Source organism: Tachysurus vachellii, chromosome 24 (assembly GCF_030014155.1).
Source record: "Tachysurus vachellii isolate PV-2020 chromosome 24, HZAU_Pvac_v1, whole genome shotgun sequence".
NCBI lineage: Eukaryota > Metazoa > Chordata > Actinopteri > Siluriformes > Bagridae > Tachysurus > Tachysurus vachellii.
Window position 1 is genome coordinate 12,834,578 of NC_083483.1, and position 17,064 is coordinate 12,851,641.

At 40.2% G+C, this 17,064-nt stretch overlaps 1 protein-coding gene across 1 annotated transcript in view; it reads left to right on the top strand.

The window, feature by feature from the left end:
* The window catches only part of dhrsx (dehydrogenase/reductase (SDR family) X-linked), a 45,686-nt gene extending 41,649 nt beyond the window's left edge, over positions 1-4,037 (top strand). Inside the window, exon 7 of the mRNA XM_060860070.1 lies at positions 1,516-4,037. Coding sequence (XP_060716053.1) covers positions 1,516-1,698 — 183 coding nt within the window. The 3' untranslated portion in view covers positions 1,699-4,037. The remainder of the gene's footprint in view (positions 1-1,515) is intronic.
* The last annotated feature ends 13,027 nt before the right edge of the window (positions 4,038-17,064 follow it).

Below are 17,064 nucleotides of genomic sequence, written 5' to 3' on the forward strand. Positions count from 1 at the left end.
TACTGATACACCTGCAAAACAGGACAGCGGCTTTTCGTCTGCGGTTTATACAGAGACTTTCAACTACTTCCAGCTAGCAGGCAACTACACTTTATTATGTACACCTGTCCATCTGCCCCCCCCCCTCCCCCCGACTGTCTGCCTCTCTATTTCACTTTCTGTTTCTGTCTCTCTCTCTCTGTCTCTCTCTTTATGTCTCTCTGTCTTAAGCAATAAAAATAAGTAAAGTCTCCAGAATTCAATCCTAATAAACTGTTATCTCAGTGGTTTCCAGTCTAGTTTGATCATGACTCCAGGAGAAAACAGCAGGAAAGTGTGTTTTCTCTGAGAATAAGGTGAATCTCTGCCTGCCTTTTGGGTGAAGTATTGACAGTTTGTTCTTTCGAGGCATGCAGACTGTGTGTGTGTGTGTGTGTGTGTGTGTGTGTGTGTGTGTGTGTGTGTGTGTGTGTGTGTGTGTGTGTGTGTGTGTGTGTGTGGCGACGGCCACCTCAGAAGAGGCTTTTCTTTCTCTTTTGTTTGGAATATTGATTCCACTTGGCCAAGTGAAAGTTTGTGTAAAGGCTCACTGACCCTAATCCAAATTCTCTCAAATGGGAAAGTGGAAGGTAGGAGAGAGGAAATTGCTTGCCCGTTCTCGCCCAGCCTCAGGGCTGACTTTCTGAAGCACAGGCCATGCCACAGGCGTTCCACGACGCCGAGCAGCTTCCGTAATTTATCCGTCCGAGGTCAGGAACTAACCGACCGCCTGCATTGTAATCTCACAGTGTCTGAGGTGAAAAGAACCTGTTTTAATATCACTTCTCTTACATATTTTTCATTCTGTTTGCGAAACAATTTTGATGTTTGTCATTTTTATATAGTTACAGTATAACAGCTTCCAAGCGTTCAAGCACGTTGTCCTGAAGCGTCTCACTCGAAGGACAACTCCAAAGACGCCGACACATGAGACTCCTAAAAATGAAAACTCACCATAGCTCTAAATAATGAATAATTAATTCAGTACGTTTATACGTGTTGTAAGATGTAGGTGGTTATAGACGCGCTGTAGGATGAGCGCTACAGAAAAAAGGATGTATGGATGGATGCTATGATGCAACACACTTTTATTTACTTCCTTACATACACTATAGCTGTAAAGGGTTTCTTTCTAATTGTAGAACAGTAAATTATCATATAAAGTGAAGTATAGAGTGTATAATGGCAGGAAAGCCCTGAAATATATGCAATTCTTTATAAAACGAAGCACTTTACCTCAAATCTATCAGCCACATTTTCACTGCCAAGTCATTTTGCTGTTAGAATAAAAACAAGCAGCACTTTAAAAGCTCTAAAAAGCTTTTTAATGTTTTTTGTAGTACACGATTAATGCTCAAACACATTAAACATTTTTCTTTCCTTTACCTAATCAGATTTTATATTAATTTCAACCAATATTTAATGCTCCACGTCTGTGGGTGTTACTTTCAAAGGAAAAAAGCCGGCTCTTAAAAAGCATCTCTTTCTCTCGCACAGACTCCGGCCGAAGGAGCGTCTACGGCTGTGTACGCAGCCGCCGCGTCTGAGCTGGAGGGACTCGGCGGCCTGTACCTGTACAACGGTCAGAAGAAGATCTCCTCAGCGAGCTCCTACGATAAGCAGCTGCAGGAAAAGCTGTGGACCAAGAGCTGTGCCATGGTGGGGCTTCAGGAAGCCTGAGGAACAGTCAAACATCTTCCTCATGGATGAGCGTTCTGGTCATGATTACCACGATCCTTCGCTGGCAGATTCATTTTGCACTTTGTCTCATACTTGGTATATTGTGTGATAGCAGAAGGAGTTCTTACTTTTTCCTTTGCAGATGAAGATCGATTCTTCTGTCTGAAAGTAAATAATTCCTCACGAAAAAAAAAGGACAGATCGTGTACCGTTTCCAAGCCCAGTGAATCATGATTCTGCACTATCGGAACTTTTCTAACATTAACGCTAAGATCCAGAATCAATGCAATAACATGTCCTACTGATTTGCCAAGCTGTGGCTTTTAAATTACTGTAAGGAAAGAAAAAAAACTTGACCGGTGGATCTCAGTTATGTATCGCCTCAAAAAAAAAAAAAAAAACACTCTCTCTGCCTCTCTGTTTTTATTTTATCCTTCATCGGAGGACAAAAAAAATTTCGTCTCGTGCTGTCTTCAGTGGATTCCCATGTTCCTGTGCGCTCCTTTATCTGTTAAATCAAACACGCGCTAACTCTTTAATGACCGATCGAAAAACATCGCAGACGCACAGCCGGAAATGCTTCAGCATCGGAAATTTATTAAAGCATTTTTTTTTCTTCCTTTAATTCTACGTATCATCAATGTTAATCATTCCTGGTAGAATTTTTCCTTTTCGTTTCTTTTTATTATTTTGTTTATCTTGGTGACTGTGATGTGTTTGAAAAAAATGTGATTGCAGTGTCGGAACAGTTGTAGTGTTTGTTTGTTTGTTTGTTTGTTTGTTTTTCATCACATTCGAGAGAAAATCGCTGAATTTTATAAATACTATCTGGAGCTTTTGGATACGAGACGTCGACACTCGAGCGAGTCTTGAGTATCCAGCTGGTCATGGTCTCGTTGTGGAATTAAGTAATTATTTTGGATAAATGAAATGAATGAAGCGATGGAAAGAAATAAGAAATGAATAGAAAAAAAATGCCTTCTAGTTTTCTAGCTCCGTTGTATAAAATACAAAGTGACTGGGAAAGCACGAACTCCCCCAAGTGCTGCTTCGACCCTGCAGAAAATGTCACTTGTATCCGTGTCAAATGTTACTGTGTTCAGTGTCTGTATTTCTGTGTAATTAAGTGACCAATGAGTTGATCGATCATGTGCTCAGAATGCTGTAACAGTACGCTTAACTTGTCTCACTGTTCGTCTTTGTGTCAACTCCATTCTTCTGATTTTAACCAATCACAAGCCTGGATTTCTTACGTTCCCGGCACAGATACGATCTGCGCTCGATAATTAGTCGAAGCCGTTTGGCTTTTATCCCAAATGCAAAGGGTAATTACAGCCGTAATTGCAGCCCTTGCATGATTGCTTCCTCGCTCGGCTACCAGTCGGTTTAATTAGCTAGGGATAAGAAGGTAAGGGATAAATTCGAAACGGTATTGAGGATTGATCAGAAACGTGGTTTAGAGGGAGATAATTGCGCACAAGCTCTTGATTATTAAAGGCAGCCACCGCTTACTGAGAATGGTTTGATCGTCTATAAACGGTGCGAAGTGTTCAGTCGAGTGATGTGGGTGGAAAGAAAGAAAGAAAGAAAGAAAGAAAGAAAGAAAGAAAGAAAGAAAAAGTAAACGCATTTCCTCCAGTCGAAATTTCAAAACGAAACGTTGAAATTAGTGTTAGTTCAGCTGTCGGGTCTTTATCTGATGTGCGATGTTGGTGGGTGGAGAATTAAAATGATTTTTTATTTTTGTTAAATGACAAACAAACAAAAAAAGTATCGACGGTTTGGTTCGGAAACTGCACCGTGTACATCAGCCACGTGTTCTCATGCTGAATGGCATAAAAATGTCGTGTGTGTGTGTGTTTGGCTCTTCACCGTAGGAGTACGTGAGTCATCAAAGGCTGATGGGTCACGTTTTCCCTCAGCAGTGTGGGCGAATCAAACGGATCCGTTTGAAGTCCCGACACACGGTTCCTGCGTCTTTCACACATCATAACTGAGCTGAATTTAAAGGCACTCTCGAGACCCGACACACCAGTACACAACTTCCACCTCACCGTAAATCAAGCCTCGATTCAATCTGGCAACCCATAATTCAAGCATATACAAAGCGGAAACCCTTTCTTTATGTTTCACTACATTTTCAGTAGGTGGAATTTACATCAAAGCTTAAATAAGCGTATGGAATAAGAGTCATGCTCTGGTTTTTGTGTAAAAACGTGTACTTTGTTCCTAAAAGACATCACCAACAGGAACCATCTTGTAACATGGTTTATTGTATCCTAATTTTTTCCTGTATACTTAAAACATTTTTTTTTCCAGAATAAAAATATTCAACATTGCTGTATTTTTTTTAATGTTACAGAGCAAAATAACAACAATGCATCTGACACCCGATTGAAAGCCGTGCACATTTTAAATTATTCATGAGATAAATAGTGCCTGAGAGTGAAGTACGACGAGGTAACCTCCTCCAATTTCTCAAATATCTTCGGTTTTAAACTATTCGAATGAAAAAAAGATGACGACGTAGAGATTTCGTACATTTTAATCTTACCTATCTGAGTGGTGCGATAGACCAGATCCATACAACATGCAGTGAAATTCTTGTGAAAAGAAAAATGTGATGATTGATAAATAAAGTGCGGGTGTGTAAATTTTGGGCAGTTTTTACTTCAAAAAGATTCAGTCAGATGAGAGATGTTATACGAAGAGTCAGCTAGACAACGCTCTTAACATTTGACCAAATAACAGCTGTTAAATATAGCTAAAATATGCTGCTACAGACTATAGCTTGCTAAGGATATTATGAAGGTGTAAAAATGGCCAGACGAGAAACACGTGACTCGACATGCTGCCGAAGCGCCCCCTAATGTTTCCACAGAGAACGTCCGAGGAGAGACCTGACAGGAAGAGATCGTCTTTGCTGGATCGCTAGTAACATTCATTTTCTACCGCTTATCCGAACTACCTCAGGTCACGGGGCGCCTGTGCCTATCTCAGGCGTCATCGGGCATCAAGGCAGGATACACCCTGGACAGAGTGCCAACCCATCGCAGGGCACACACACACACACACACACTCTCATTCACTCACACATTACGGATAATTTTCCAGAGATGCCAATCAACCTACCATGCATGTCTTTGGACCGGGGGAGGAAACCGGAGTACCCGGAGGAAACCCGGAGGCACGGGGAGAACATGCAAACTCCACACACAAGGCGGAGGCGGGAATCGAACCCCCAACCCTGGAGGTGTGAGGCGAACGTGCTAACCACTAAGCCACCGTGTCCCCCATGCTAGTAACATATAGGAACATATGTTTAACATCATTAACATCAGCTAGCATCAATATTAGGTAACTGAAACTGCGCCAGTATTCGGCTTACATTATATTTGGTTTATATAGCGTCTATAATGATGGTGTGATAAAAAAATATAGCTCAATAAAAATTTATAAATTTACAGATGAACCGTATTAATTATAGACATAATACAAAATGAATTGCTGTCATAGTTTTTTACCCCCACACACAACATATTTAATCGTCTTTGATCCGTTTATTATCTTCACTACCCTTACTTTCATTCAAGTGAATTATTGCTCCAGAAGTAGCAGCACTTTTACTAAAGTCAGCATGTATTCTCTCTTTCCACCTCTGGGCCAATTTGTCCCAGCCATATTCCTCCTGGGGATCATTTGCTACTGTGTGCCACACTTCAGCCTCTAAAGGAGGTCCTCTTACATCTTAAAAGCGAGTGTATTTTGCTACAGAACCTCCCATAAATTGCCCACTTGCTACACATGACACACGTATTTTGAACAGGGTCTACTGTTCTGTGAACGAATAGCTAATGGAAATGGAACGGAAAAACTCTTGATTGCTGTTAATCAGAGCGATGCTTGCTAATCCTGAGCATCACTTACCTCAGGTGTACAGTCCAGACGTTTTTCTAAGCATGTTTAGCAGCTGTATGAGCAGATAAACCTAATTAGGATAAGTTTAATAATAAACAAATAGCATTTTCCTCAGAGAAAATTGTTCGTATTTCCATTTCCACTGAGCCGTGCAGTTGAAGGTTAAGAGTACATTCGTATGAGTACGCAGACGACCTTCATGTTTTATGTATATGAATGACAATGAGCTAAAATTTCAGCAGCATGCGACAAGTGACATTTGAATTTCTCAATAATTACCCTGTCGACTAAGACCTCACAATGAAACATGAATAGAGAATTTATGAATAATCATAATTATTATTATATTAAAGCTCAGACGGAAGTAGCAGAGATGTCAGTTGGTGCCTCTTTTGTGTGCAAGTATCTAGTAGTTAGCTGCTTGTGCTCAAATACGAACAACCAGTTATGCACTGATTAGCATGTTATTTATTTTGGGTTTAACTAGTCAGCTTTAATAGCTGTCATTTCATGCCTTTAAGAGACAAACTACGAGCAAAATGAGTGACTTACTAGTGTTAGAATGTACACACAGTTAAATTTTCGCCTGAATTAAGCTAACCTTCCAGTCACTACAGGAAAGCCTTAACCCTTAAACCCCCACTTCACAGGAAATGCTTTTAGCTTGCAAACGATTTTTATAGTATTTCAGATTTAACAGGAAAACTTAATGTATGTGCTTGAACATCAATTCTAGTTAAATCTAGCAATGCTAGCTGCTAGTGAGATAATACAACACTTATCGGACTTCAGAAAACTCACGCAACCAGTATTCAAACTGATTAGCTTGTTAATTATTTTGCATTAATTAGTTAGCTTTAGTATCTGTTACTTCCTTTCTACAAAGAAACAAACTGCGAGTGGATTGACGATAGCTTTGGAACCTACAGTAAAAGGTCTTGCTCAAGAACACAGTGTATGAGATTTCAGCTCACAATTTTTAAATCACTACAGGAAAGCCTTAACCCCTAAGTCACTGACACAGGAAATGAGGACAAGACTATACAGTATTTCAGCTTTAAGTGGAACGCTGGATGTATTTGCTTTCTGAATGTCAGTTCCGCTCTGATTTCTCACCCCAGACGGCGAGCTTTAGTGCTTGAGGAACTGTAAGCCTCTAAAACCTGGTCTGGGAAAATCTCTCGTTCCCTACAGCATGAGACTGAAAAACTGCAGGTTTTACCAACAACACCGATCCATATCTGAGACATGCCGGAACTAGAGAAGTGGAGAATCAGAGCTTGTGTGAGCCCTTTTGCCACTTTGTCCTGTAGGTAAGGAGAGCCGGTTCTGGATCAGCGGGTCGGTTCTGCTCTGAGCCGTCACCCACTTGCAGTGACTAGCCCATCTGAGCTCTGAGAGCGAGCTCCACCACGAGGCTTTATCTCCTCGGAACAGCAGGCCTGCTTAAACACTGTCTCGATAAACCTGAGACTCTCCTTCCCTCCCTTTTCTTTCACTCTTTCTGTCTGCCTGTCCTGGAGAACATCCATATTTAACAGCAGTTTATCGCTGCACTCTGCTCCCATGAGAGGAGATACATGATGATAGATCAAATTGAAATGCGCCCTAAATGCTAAATATTCATTACACAGGGGGGTTAGTGGGTAAGTCTATTTGTCACATTTGTGTAAGGCCTATATGAGGCCAGCTGCATGATAAAGTCTTTTCTGTGGGTTTTTAAGTGGATTTAAGACAGCTATGCTAACATGCCAGTTCTTTCAGGTGGATTATGGCGCTAATCTTAGCAAGTACGCCTTCTTTCATCCTAATAAAAATTATTATATAAAAATCCCAGAACGAACGGGACACCAAACTGTTAAATCAAGCGGGTCCTATTATCCTGGCTCTTAGACCCCGAAGCTGGAGACATGAATTTAAAGAAACCACAAACCTTTTCTTTTATTATCGTAATGCTGTTGTTCTGAAAGTCAAAAATATGCTGTTCAATCATCTGTAAACCCCAAACAGCCTCCTATTGTGTATCTAGAGGAGTTCTGTTGATCTACCTGTTGTGTTAATTGTCGTCTGTTTGCCAAACACTGTGAATTCAGATACAGCAGGTTAGCGGTGAGCTCAGTATGTAGCAATTTGTTCATCCTCATTAGAACATTTTCATCATGTTGTTCAGTCATTTGTTTATTATTATTTTCACTACTGAATCTCAGAAAACATGCATTGAACTAATCCAAAAGTGCGTTAACACATTACTGGTGACATTACTGGTTAACTAGGATGCACGCTAACGGCGTGAGGATGATGTATAATTAATCATTTACTTTCAATCATAATATGTGTAACAGGTTTGTACTTTCGATGTGACTTTATCCGCCTCAAAATATTACTGAAAATAAAAGGGAAAAATTAGGAAACTATTTTTGTCCTTCATTCATTATTTGTTCCAGGGACCTTCAGGAAATGAATCATCAAGAATCATCCCAAGTTTGAACAAGAATCATCGCAAGGTTGAACAAGAATCATCACAAGGTTGAACAAGAATTATCCCAAGGTTGAACGAGAATCATCCCAAGGTTGAACGAGAATCATCTCAAGGTTGAACATGAATCATCCCAAGGTTGAACAAGAATCATCCCAAGGTTGAAAAGAATCATCCCAAGGTTGAACAAGAATCATCCCAAGGTCGAACGAGAATCATCCCAAGGTCGAACATGAATCATCCCAAGGTTGAACGAGAATCATCCCAAGGTTGAACGAGAATCATCCCAAGGTTGAACGAGAATCATCCCAAGGTTGAACATGAATCATCCCAAGGTTGAACGAGAATCATCCCAAGGTTGAATGAGAATCATCCCAAGGTTGAACGAGAATCATCCCAAGGTCGAACGAGAATCATCCCAAGGTCGAACATGAATCATCCCAAGGTTGAACGAGAATCATCCCAAGGTTGAACGAGAATCATCCCAAGGTTGAACGAGAATCATCCCAAGGTTGTTGGACACAAAGAAAATAACGCATAATGGATGACTCACGGAAAAGCATGTGTTTTTCAATGGCTTTACACATTAAATAAATCAATCAATCATTCAATAACAACTATTTGTGACATTTAATGTGATTATACTTTAAGGTTTGTTAAGTTGGGTTAAGACAGAATGTTTTATTTTTAATTTCTTTTACATTTCCTACATATTTGGGAACATGAAAATATCAGTGAGGGACAAATGACCGTCACAAAAGAACACATACTGTACTGTAGGTTTAATTATTTAATTATCAAACCTCATTAAATGTCTGCAATAAATGAAACCCTTGACACAACAACATTTAAAGACACAAAGGTAGAATTTTCTTTTGGGTTCACTTTGTAAAAGAAGTCTGATTCCGATGCTGCCTTTACCACTGAGCTGAGGTCAGGGAAGAATTGCCCAAAGAACCACCACACAGAGTCAGGGTTCGACTAGCATTGCTCTTCAAAGTTTATTAAGACAGACAGGGTGTATTTATATACAAAGCTAAAAATTATATGCAACAAAAGCCGTTATCCATGGATAACAAAAGGCATGTAGCAATGGGCAATAAAGTTGTCAAAAGAGGTGGTGGCAGAGATCTCTACAGTAGGATGATAACAAAAGGCGTTGTCCATTGGAAACAAAAGGCATTAATGGTGGCCATTAAAGGTGTCAGCAGAGGTGGAGACCCTAGATGTCTTTACATGTGGGCTGACAACGGAGCTCCTGTGCTTTGCATGTTCTTTATTCAAACAGAACAAATCATTTATTGGTCTTCAACAAAGGATATTGTGGTTGTAAGATGGAGTCATAAACAAAAGACATCACAAATTCAGCACAGAGCGCATATACAGTATATTCAAAATATATCAAACAACACATAATACAACATAAAATAGTAGATAGACATAGTAATATCACAGAAACAACTTCCAACATATTTATACTCAAGGTTGTTTAATGAAGGATGCACAGTGAGTTTTAAGTGTTTCTGTAGGTTGTTCAACATTAATAAGGCATTAAAGTGAAAATCTTAAAAAAAAAAAAAAAAAAAACTTTGTAAAAATTTCCAAATTTTAAATCCACAAAAAGGCTTAGTGGTTCGCACGTTCGCCTCACACCTCCAGGGTTGGGGGTTCGATTCCCGCCTCCACCTTGTGTGTGTGGAGTTTGCATGTTCTCCCCGTGCCTCGGGGGTTTCCTCCGGGTACTCCGGTTTCCTCCCCCGGTCCAAAGACATGCATGGTAGGTTGACTGGCATCTCTGGAAAATTGTCTGTAGTGTGTGATTGTGTGAGTGAATGAGAGTGTGTGTGTGCCCTTTGATGGGTTGGCACTCCGTCCAGGGTGTATCCTGCCTTGATGCCCGATGACGCCTGAGATAGGCACAGGCTCCCCGTGACCCGAGGTAGTTCGGATAAGCGGTAGAAGATGAATGAATGAATGAATGAATGAATGAATGAAATCCACACAAAAAAAAAAAGATTTAAGAACGTTCTGGATCTGTTAGAGGAACCATTTCATTTCAATCTCGCCATCACAAAGCATTCTCATTTTCAGCAGTAATTTTTCCACCAAATACACAAAGCTGAACATCTTTTCTACACCGGCTTTATGTTGCTCACCTGCTTTGAGCATCAGAGGCTAAATTAACCCCTGCCCATTCACACATTAACCTAGATTAACTTTATAATATCCGTCGTAGCATTAAGCTTAATTTCGTAAAATGTAAGAATACACTTTTGTTTGTTAGTAAGATGCTAATCAGCTGGCAATTGGTGCAACTGTAAAGTGTTCATCTTACTGATATGAGATCGAACGAGTTCCCGATGATGACGTAGTTTCCGGTGGACAGCCAGTTAGGGTGGTATTCTCTTGCTCACCTGTCAATCACAGCAACACTAACCAATCACAGGAGTCTTTGAGCTCATATATGTGTGGGGGATTCACAGTGCTTCCCTCCAAGTGTGTTAAGCATGAGCAGCAGTTTGAGAAGATGTAGCTGGCTGGCTTCACTGTCTCAGAGGGAGCGTGTGTTGTTCTCCACAGTGCCTGCTCGGTAGCTGTCAGCAATAGTAGACGGTTAGCTTGTGGGAATTGGTAGGTGACCACATTGGGGAGAAAAGTATAGGACATACTCGCCAACAATTTGATGTGAAGACCTCATCTTCCAAGTCTAGTCCTTGTTGTGAATACTTTTTATGCCTGAACTACTTTTGATATACTTGATTAGCAGATTTACCTCCTACCTCCAGGGTTGGGGGTCCTCTTCCTATCTCCACCCTGTGTGCACTTCCATGTAAAATGAAAAATGAAATACAAATATTGAGTGATTGGTGAATGGATGGGGGCACGGTGGCTTAGTGGTTAGCACGTTCTCCTCACACCTCCAGGGTTGGGGGTTCAATTCCCGCCTTCGCCTTGTGTGTGTGGAGTTTGCATGTTCTCCCCGTGCCTCGGGGGTTTCCTCCGGGTACTCCGGTTTCCTCCCCCCGGTCCAAAGACATGCATGGTAGGTTGATTGGCATCTCTGGAAAATTGTCCGTAGTGTGTGATTGTGTGAGTGAATGAGAGTGTGTGTGTGCCCTGTGATAGGTTGGCACTCCGTCCAGGGTATATCCTGCCTTGATGCCCGATGACGCCTGAGATGCTCCCCGTGACAGGTAGTCACGGGGAGCGGTAGGAAATGAGTGAGAGTGAGAGTGGTGAATGGATGGATAGATGGATGGATAGAAGGATAGATAAACAGAATAGGAAAGGCTCTATTAAAGAAAAAAATAAATTTCAGATGTTTGATCTTGACCTTGCTTTAATGGAATGATACGCTTGGATAACGAACAAACATTCGACCACTCGTCCTTGAAATATCACGCAAACAAGAAGACACGCTGACAAAAAAATCCATCACATCTTGGTAGGATGGTTGGCACTCAACAGAATCTACAATCTCTAATTTTTGGGTGTGAAGTGAAAAGACTTCAATTATTTATGTTCAAACAAACCATTACTCCAGATGACATTGAACATGCCTGAGTCAAGAATCGGTGACGTCAAGTCTCGTCAGGAGATGGCTGACGAGTCACTGACGGTTAACAAAGGACGAATTAAAGATTAGACCTCGACATGAACAATTAAAACCCAAAAACATTTTACTGCAAATGATCTCTCCAGATCAGGATTGATGTCATGTATGACTTAAATTGATAAATCCACAAATCTGTGCAAATCCTCTAACTCTTTAATGATTGTTACCTTGAGTATGTATGGGTTGTTCTCAGTGAAATCCCATAGTCCAATTTTGGGTTTCGATCCCATAGTTAACCTTTTTTACGACACCATGTGGGTCTACAGGGTCCATGGTTCAATAAATCTGCTTCAACTCTCCCACTACTGACCTTTTTATGTTCCCCAGAGTGATTAAATTTTGGTTGTTCCACTTGAATGACGCATGCTGTGGTTGATGTTGCTGCTAAATGCTGTACTGTGACATAAATAACCTCCAGCTCTCCAGAACCATAAAACCAGTAGCACTCATTGTATTGACCTTTTTAATGAAAAAGCATAACAGAAGAAAATTATATAGACGCCGCTTTAAATTCTTCCCCTGCAACAATCGACATATTGTCCGAAACCCAATCAATAATGGTAATAATGTGTGACCCAACATTGGCATTTCTGCTCAATGACCAGGCACGAGGATAAAAATTTGTCAAAGAAAGTGAAACAATATGTAGTAAAGTATATACAATCACAGACAACACAGAAATAAAACAATTCATTTTCAATTATCTCGCATGTTCAGAGCTCGCTCAAGTACTGTTCATTACTCTGTTCAGAATTACTGCCAAACTTCAAGACAGATCCGATGAGATCATGCATGCTGTGTTGCTGCAAAGCTCCAGATTTAAACCCAAATGTAAATTAAAGCGGGAAATGAACGAACATGAACAATTTTTAGAATAGAAAGACAAAATTTCCTGCAAGGTCGCTAAACATCGTTTAAGTCTGGAGCAAAACACGTGACACTACAATCTGAAGTTATCTACAGACGTTCGTTGTTGAATTTGTAAGGGTTTTTTTTGAAAGTGTAAAAATGTTACAATAATCTGTGGTAAAAAAAAAAAAATGAAAATTTAAATTCTAAAATTTTAGACCAAATTTTACAAAACAGTAGATTATTTGCCTAAAACAGTGGCCACCTTGAAGAGTGTTTTTACAAATAATTATGAATTTGCTTAACTTTTGTAAAAGACTGTGCCACCAAAAACTGTTATTATTATTATTATTATTATTATTATTATTATTATTATTATTATTATTATTATTAATATATTATTTTCTCCACCCAATTCCATTCATCGCCACCACTGGTGTAAGATGCACCATTCTCGCATGTCATCTCGCATGTCAAGGTTTTGTCATTTCATTTTGATTTGAAATTCTGACCATTTTCTCTTTCTTGTGTTTTTTGGTCCAGTTTGACACTGTTTACATTCCTGTTTGCTGATTTAGATTATTCTAAAAGATTTTACACACTGCCACTGAGTTTATTTATTCATCCACTCACTCACTCACTCATTTTCTACCGCTTCTATCACGGGGAGCCTGTGCCTATCTCAGGCGTCATCGGGCATCAAGGCAGGATACACCCTGGACAGAGTGCCAACCCATCGCAGTGCACACACACACACTCTCATTCACTCACGCACTCACACACTAGGGACAATTTTCCAGAGATGGCAATCAACCTACCATGCATGTCATTGGACCGGGGGAGGAAACCGGAGTACCCGGAGGAAACCCCCAAGACACGGGGAGAACCTGCAAACTCCACACACACAAGGTGGAGGTGGGAATCGAACCCCCAACCCTGGAGGTGTGAGGTGAACGTGATAACCATTAAGCCAACGTGCCCCCCGCCACTGAGTTTATATAAAATTGAATTCTAAACCTTGTTTGCAAATATTAGCCACAGAATACAATTTTTTAATTTCATTCACTATAAATCGTTTGCAAGGATTTGTACATTTTAAGGACAGATTTAGCTCAATGATGTTATTTTCTCTTGAGGAAGGATTGAACAGATATTAATTGCTGGCATGCAGTTCATTTTGAACTTCTTTTTACAGTACTAATGACATCTTGTCTTGTCTTGTCTTGTCTTGTCTTGTCTTGTCTTGTCTTGTCTTGTCTTATCTTAAAGATTATCAGTATGCAATCCTACTGCAGATATTTGTCTGAATATCTTGTGGTTTCTGAGGTTTTTCTGCCTGAGCAGATTTTCAAACCTCTTTAAACATCCTCTCTTGTGACACTGCACTTACAACACAAATGCGTTCGAATGTTTGTCCAAATGACATCCGAAGCCCAGTCAGCTATTTTTTTCTGAGAGCTCTCAGATGAAATGGGGTTGTGGTGCAGTGCCTTGTGGGTGATATTAGGTGCTCAAAGACAGATGGAGAAAGGATAGTGATTGCACTACACATGCATTATAGGGATGGACGGTCTTCACTGCCGGCTACTGAGAAATGGTAGTGAGCAGGTGAAGCAGAATGGGGCTGAAGGAAAATGGATGGTTTTTCAGGGCTTCTGAATTTTTTTGTCTTGTTTGAGTGACATAGAGTAAAGTGAATATTTGACAATATTAGAAAAACAGAATGAATAAATAAATTAATACATATTTATACTTGTTCCCAGGCTTTTCAAGAAAGTTCCAAGTTATAAAAGAAAGAAAGAAAGAAAGAAAGAAAGAAACTTGTTCTGAGGCATTTCTGTTTTTTCTTTTATTTTGCAGATAATAGAAAAAAAAATTAATGAATAAATGAATCGTTTATTATTGAAAGTTTCATACTAAAACGAGTCATTCATGATATCTGGCTGTTGCTTAATTTCTAAAAAGCCCTGAATCTTAATTTTGTTTCACTGAGTTCACTCGTAACATTGAGTTCATGACTAATATTAAGACTAATACATTTAAAGGGGATTATAAGGGTGTAAAAAGCTAATACACTTAAATGGATTTATATAGGTGCAGTCTGACATATGCATACAAGCACATATTATTATTATTATTATTATTATTATTATTATTATTATTATTATTATTATTATAATTATACTTAAGGGGGACTAAGGAAGCATTCATGTTGTTGGCCACCATAGTAGAACTCCTGAAGCTTTATTGAAAGCCTCGCTTTGACTACAGTAGATGGAGGTACAAGTCATTTCAGTGCTTTTAATAAAGATGTGCGTCCATAAGCCTACCAGGCTTCACTTCACAATACTCGCTTTGATAAACGGCTGCGCTTATTTCTTCTGAAATGGGCCTCGGCTTGTGATGAAATTGCCCCGTTGATGGATGGCTGCCACGCCTGCTGCAATATCGATGCTGTTAATATAAACCCAGTGTGTGTAATTTAAGACATCGAAGGATTGCCATGTGTCACGGTGTGTCTATGAGTGGCTGTGGGTGGGTATTTACCTAGAGGGCTTGTGCGTTACTGAAAGAGATGATATACCAAGGATGTGTTTATGCCAGAAAAAATGGAACGCGTCGCCATCTCCCACGCAGAATTACAGGAAGGACAAGATAGCTTTGCTGCTTTACAGCCCACAAGTTAACAAAATCACTGGTTTAAAACCGGAATATAAAATAGGATGAGATGTTATATCATCAGTTAAGGCTGATTTGCATTTCAAATGCTGATTGTTATGCAGAGGAGGCGTTGTGTTTTCTTTTTTCACCCCCCTTCCACTGTTCATGCTGATATCAAGGTGAAGCGTATCTGAAGGGGGCACCACGGAAAATAAACTGCCACGTTAGCAGTGCATCCGAGCAAGGATCAGGGGCGAGCACTTGAATAATACATGAGGGACACACGGCGGTACATCCCACTATATAAATTTCAATCTTGCGGATGGTTTGTCCAATCGTGTCATACATCTGCATTTGGTGTGGAGAAAAAAAAAAACTGCAAGATCACAATACAAAAGAAACAAAAGTGCTGCTTAAGGCCCCAAAGTCACCTCAGAAAACCCCTCAAGTTCTGTGCTGGAGGTCATGAGGGTCATGATGTGACTCAGAGGCATAATTATGATGATGTTTCCTAAAGGTAGCATCATGATGTCATATCCTAAGGAAACCCTGAAAATAGAACTGCATTAATGCTGTAAATCTACTCTGAATGTGAAATAGAGAAAAAGTACAATATGTACGACGATGTCACAGCATGTGGGAAATGAGAGAAATAACACCATATGTGGTTTTTCTGGATGAATGTATTTTGATACAATTATCATTACGACCTTGACTGACTGACTGAATTGATAATACTTTGACTTAATATTTTGGATTGTAATGCAGCTGAACTGTTAGTTTATCGCCTAATTGTAGCCTAGTAGCCTAAATGAAAGTCATCATGACCCTGACCAGGAAGTTACTAAGGATGTATAAATGCATTGTTCAGGTCCATGGTCTGGTCTTTTTCTGTCCTTCATGAAAGTAAAAAAATTCCTGTTTATGTGACTTTTAATTTTACAACCCGCAGGTTTTGAGTCCCAATGCACACTCACTCACTCACTCACACACTCACTCACTCACTCACTCACACACTCACTCACTCATTTTCTACCGCTTATCCGAACTACCTCGGGTCACGGGGAGCCTGTGCCTATCTCAGGCGTCATCGGGCATCAAGGCAGGATACACCCTGGACGGAGTGCCAACCCATCGCAGGGCACACACACACTCTCATTCACTCACACACTCACACACTACGGACAATTTTCCAGAGATGCCAATCAACCTACCATGCATGTCTTTGGACCGGGGGAGGAAACCGGAGTACCCGGAGGAAACCCCAGAGGCACGGGGAGAACATGCAAACCCCACACACACAAGGCGGAGGCGGGAATCGAACCCCCAACCCTGGAGGTGTGAGGCGAACGTGCTAACCACTAAGCCCCTGAGCAATGCACACCTCTAGTCTTAATCAGATGTTTTGTGAACCTTTATGACAAGCTTTTAAAAACATCAGTAACATACCTCCTGTTAGTGTCTGTATCTGTTTCCGTCTTTAGAAAAAAATCCTTGTTCATTCCGAGCTATGTACTTGAACTCATTTTAAAAGCATCCATTCATTCACAATTAAAAAAATGACTAGACTCTGGAGGATTCCCTCCTCCAGCTTTAAAAAAGATAACTAGATCATCTTTTATCTCTAAAAGGCATCTCAAGAAACATACATAGTTTTAACAGTGGGGGTGGAGACTTGAAGCAAGGGAATTGGGTGGCCATATAGCAGAAGTGTCTAAAATTTACAGACTGCTCTTTTCGCATTTCACCTTGTAAATGAAGAAATTAACCTTGCTGCCAAAAAATTCAGGGTATTTGTCTAGTGTTCAAACACTGGAACTAAGCTCGTAAGCTCGCAACCGAATCA